Below are 4,442 nucleotides of genomic sequence, written 5' to 3' on the forward strand. Positions count from 1 at the left end.
ATCATATCTGTTCGATTTGAAAATCGAACCTAGCCGTTGCCAACTGCTTGATCTTATCTACAAAGTCTGAAGGCGCTTCGATAACTTCCTTTATCCACCAAACTAAGCGGGCTTCTTCGATTCTTGCTGAAGACATACATATATATTTTCAATAGATTCCTTCACAAAGCTAAGTCCATCTTCTTCGATAGTATTTTCACAAATATCGGCTAACAAATTGCCCCCCAGAAACGTTATGTTTAAACTCTTTACCGATCAAGAGAAACTTGACGTTTCTGAATTTTTCGATAAAATGTGACTCCTCAGCATGACATCATTCTTTTTGAAAAAAGGATACTTCAAGAGCTTAACTTTTAAACCGTCCCCATCAAAGCTTAGTGGGCCAGGTTTTGTTATTGGGAACTGTCAAAAACAACTGTTCCACGCGATGGTTGACATCTGTCAGGCATCAAAGGCTATATATGACGTTAGGTCATACTTTTACTCTCATTTTGCCTCCTTTTAGTGTTTTTACTTTTTCACCATCTCCTCCTTCTTCCTTACGATTCAACACTGTTCATCATTCATATAACCAAAATTTGTAACCTCATGACGCGCGCGGATGGTTCTTCTTCTCAATCAACGAAACGACATGAACCAAATGTCAATCTTCCCGTAAATTATCAATTTATGGAAGAACCGGATGTCAAAGAAGCTGAAGACAAAATCTGGAAATCCCAGGTAATCATCTCATGTCCAAACTCATCGCATGGATACCTAGGGCCTTTGCCGGATGACTCCAATGATCCCGAAAAACTAAACACTGTTTTTCCTTGTAGCGAGGATCAATTGCCTCTCATTTTCTCCAAAGGTCCATATGACCTAAGCTTTTTGAAATCTAAATTTAGAACCGAACCCAAAATAGAAAATAATGAGAAATACCTTGAGTGGTTGGATAAAGTGGAAAAAACCAAAGGTTCCTTCTGGAAAGAAATGGGAATTTTTGATCTCATTCAGCTATCCCGTCAGGGACCTAAATATCATAATGAGATGATCATTGCTGCCCTCCATTTCTGGAATCCCTCGACTAATAGTCTTCATTTAAAATGCGGAATGCTGACACCTACTTTGCTAGACGTTGCTGGTCTAGTCGGTCTGAAACCTATAGGTCAGACTTTCGATCCTGACACCCATTCATCGGGGATATCTTTCGACTTCTCGAGACCTACTTATGGCAACTTCATCATCGATCATCATAAAACTTCTAGTGCCACAGTATCCGATCAGGAGCATATCGCTTTCCTGACTTATTGGTTGTCCATGTATATTTTCTGTTCAAGATCGATTCAGATCCCTAAGAAGTTTACAACCTTAGCAATCCAATTGCATGAAGGGAGAGATATTTGCTTGAGTAAGCTCATCTTAGGATCTTTATATGAGAATTTGAACCATGCAGTATCCAGCATAAAAGATTTCCAACCTGGTAGTAGCCTTATCATTCCTGGCCCTATCTGGTTGTTTCAATTGTGGCTTTTGGCCACTTTCAGAACAAAATTAGCAGTACACCTGCCCCCTGCTCTTTCGAAAGCCTATGATAATAGGTCAATCGAAGGTTTAGGTTTGGCCATGCTCCAGTACGGTAATAGGAGTTCTCCAGATTTGTTTGCAGTGGCCTGCAATGCCTTTCTAGGTTGCACATCCTTCACATCTTCGATGGCTCCTTTCACCACTAGATCTCGGGGGCCTTCATGGTTTACAGCAGGGTTCCCAACCGATTCTAGTGAAGAAGAGGTAGATGTTAATGCCATCTGGGAAGCTTACCTTACCCCCACCTTTTTGTCTAGTAGAGTGACTGTTGGAAGCCCGTACGGGGTGTACGGCTATCAACCTAACCATGTGGCTAGACAATTTGGCTTAATTCAAATTAAACCAAGTTCATTGTACAAGTATTTAGATGATTTGAGGCAACTCCTTATAGAGCATGTCTGGAGGTCTACCTTGCGTCGGGCTCAGCGGCAAAAGATTATTTTCGAACCAAAGCCATATACTTCATCTTTTGCATGCACAGAAACATTCTATCGATGGTGGCAGTGCTACTTCAAGCACCAAACCGATCGTATAGATCCTGATACTCTGCTTCCTGAATTGATCCTTGCTTTTCATACTGTGCAGAGGAAATCGAAGAAAAACAGAGGTACGCATATTCGAGAAATTCAAGCTTTTCAAAACTTCTTTCAAACTGTATATGATCCTCTCCATCTAAAGAGGACAATTTATTATGCGGCTAAATCTTTAAGGAAAAAGATCCATGACAAAATTCCCTCAATGTCTTTTCCACCTTTTACCCCTAGTAAATATCTTTTTGCTCTTCATTTTAAAACAAAGTTTCCCGTTTTGCCAACTAGTTCGTTGGCCTTGGCCTTTAGGCCACCCTATCCCAAATGGTTATTTTGTGATAGTCTAATGGGAATGAAACAAAAATTTATAAAGAGGGAAAAAGACAGAGTAACTGCGACCAAGCACAGCTTATACACATTTAGGTGGCATCTGCACTTAAATCATCCTCATATTCGAATTTTGTCCGAAATAGGGTTAGGTATGGAACCTTTCGATTTTTTTTTTTTTGTAGAAACCATCCCAATTTCGAATTTATTATATGTAAATAAAAGAGGATACTTATCTATTTTATGCTTTATGGCTAATAGCACTTCCTTTGGCCTCAGGGGAAGTAGAGTACCCAGAAGAAGATAGCTCTCGAAAGACATCCAAATCTTCCAAAGGAAAACCGAAAACGGACAAAAAGAAGAAATCCGAAAAACCTTCCAAAGGAAAGCAAGCCCGCGCTGTCGAGGATGAAGTAAGTTTTTTTTTTGAATTATTTTAACCATGTTTTCCGTAGGGGGACCTTTGAGTTTAAACTTCTTTGTAGGTTGAAATTTCTCCCGACGCTGCTGAAAGACCTGCCGTCTCTGAGCCTCTCAAACTGACAGAGAGTCGTAGGAAGAGGAAACATGATCCTCCGGCCATCGAGACAGACATAGTGGAAGAAACTTTGGGCCAACCTAGCCTAAAAAAGATGAAAACCCGCAAAGATTCGAATCCTAACAGTGCTCATTCTTGCGTTGGTGACAACGCTTTGCTGGAAACTTTCCACTCACTTGTACCCTAGATTCGATAGGTAACGTTGAACCACTTCAAACTGACCCAACCTTGGATCCAATAGCCTTAGGTCAACTTGAGGAGGCCAATCCTTTGGATGCTTTTGACCTTTTAGCCAGCGACGTTCTCCTATCCAGGAGCACCGGAAAATCCTCCAATGTGTCTACTGAGGACCCTTCTCAAGCTTCGACCGAAAATCTCTTCGCAGAGTTTTGAAGAAAAGTTCTAAGAGCTGATCTATTTGAAGTCATAGAGCAAGACGAGAGCATTATACTCGAAATACGGGAATTATCACACAAACTCATAGACCTCCCTTCAGGCCTGAAATTCCAAAATTTCTTCAAAGCTCTAGAACCTCTTTTGGATAACATCAAGCAAGGGTGTCTTCGAAGAAAAGATGATAAAGTTAAACTTGAAGAACAGACCCTTCGATATGACTAACTCTTGGATGAAATTGCTGAATTCAAAACCAAGCTCGAGGCTTTTCGTCAAGAGATCCCTTTAATCCAATCTCAAGTGGAGGATATTGACTCATCAATTGCCCAATATAAGGCCAAAATTGAGCAGTTAGAGGATCAGAAAGCCCAACTTCTGGCTAAAGAAGGCTTAATGAAGTCAGAGGCTCAAATTGCCATCAAGAAGATCAAGGAATCGAAATCTTCCCAACAGGAAATAGTGCTCCTCACTGACCATGGCAAAGCTCTTGACGAAAAAACTCGATGGTTTAAAACAACAACTGTATCACCTTACTTCTGGCTTTAAGATGTAAACCATTTTTGTATCGAACTCATTATGGGAGTTTTAGTTTCTATTTTGTTCCCTCTTATTGTCTATGTATTTATTTTGTAACGGTTTTAGAAACTGTTTTAACATTAACACAATATTTTATTTGGGTATTTATATGCAATTTATATATATATTTTTAATTGCTTTCTTAATGGAACAAATCTCAAGATAACTATAATGATGAGAAACTAAAAAGTCTTTTCTTAACTTGGTAGGATTAGCTTGTCTTGGGAACCGTAACTCTTCCAAAAAATCTAATTATGAGATTCTCTTTTAGGGAAGATAAACATACAGTTTTTTACAACTTCCTTTCCAAGGCTCTTTGAATCACGGTTTTACTCTAGTTGCCACGTGTCTTCTTATGATCTATGATGATCAAGAAAAGGAACCGTCGCTTACGTTTCAAAGAGAAAAAACCACTTTTCAACTTCCCATTTATATAAATACCATCCTCTTTGTCTTGTGTTTTTCATCTCTCACTTATCTTTCTTTGTGTTCATTAAACACTTTTCCCATAA

At 39.4% G+C, this 4,442-nt stretch overlaps 1 protein-coding gene across 1 annotated transcript; it reads left to right on the forward strand.

Moving 5' to 3' along the window:
- The first annotated feature begins 588 nt into the window (after nucleotides 1–588).
- Nucleotides 589–3,900, forward strand: LOC120579518 (uncharacterized). The gene is made up of 4 exons (XM_039831933.1): nucleotides 589–2,173; nucleotides 2,703–2,836; nucleotides 2,909–3,139; nucleotides 3,613–3,900. Exons 1-4 carry the CDS (start codon nucleotides 589–591, stop codon nucleotides 3,898–3,900), a joined length of 2,238 nt encoding a protein of 745 aa, XP_039687867.1.
- The last annotated feature ends 542 nt before the right edge of the window (nucleotides 3,901–4,442 follow it).

This window comes from Medicago truncatula, chromosome 3 (assembly GCF_003473485.1).
Source record: "Medicago truncatula cultivar Jemalong A17 chromosome 3, MtrunA17r5.0-ANR, whole genome shotgun sequence".
Classification (NCBI taxonomy): Eukaryota; Viridiplantae; Streptophyta; class Magnoliopsida; order Fabales; family Fabaceae; genus Medicago; species Medicago truncatula.

Coding starts and splice junctions, on each gene's coding strand:
- LOC120579518 (XM_039831933.1), top strand. CDS start 589: ATGACGCGCGCGGATGGTTCTTCTTCTCAATCAACGAAACGACATGAA. Junction 2,174..2,702: donor GAAATCGAAGAAAAACAGAG/GTACGCATATTC, acceptor CTTTGGCCTCAG/GGGAAGTAGAGTACCCAGAA. Junction 3,140..3,612: donor TGGAAACTTTCCACTCACTT/GTACCCTAGATT, acceptor TTCAAAACCAAG/CTCGAGGCTTTTCGTCAAGA.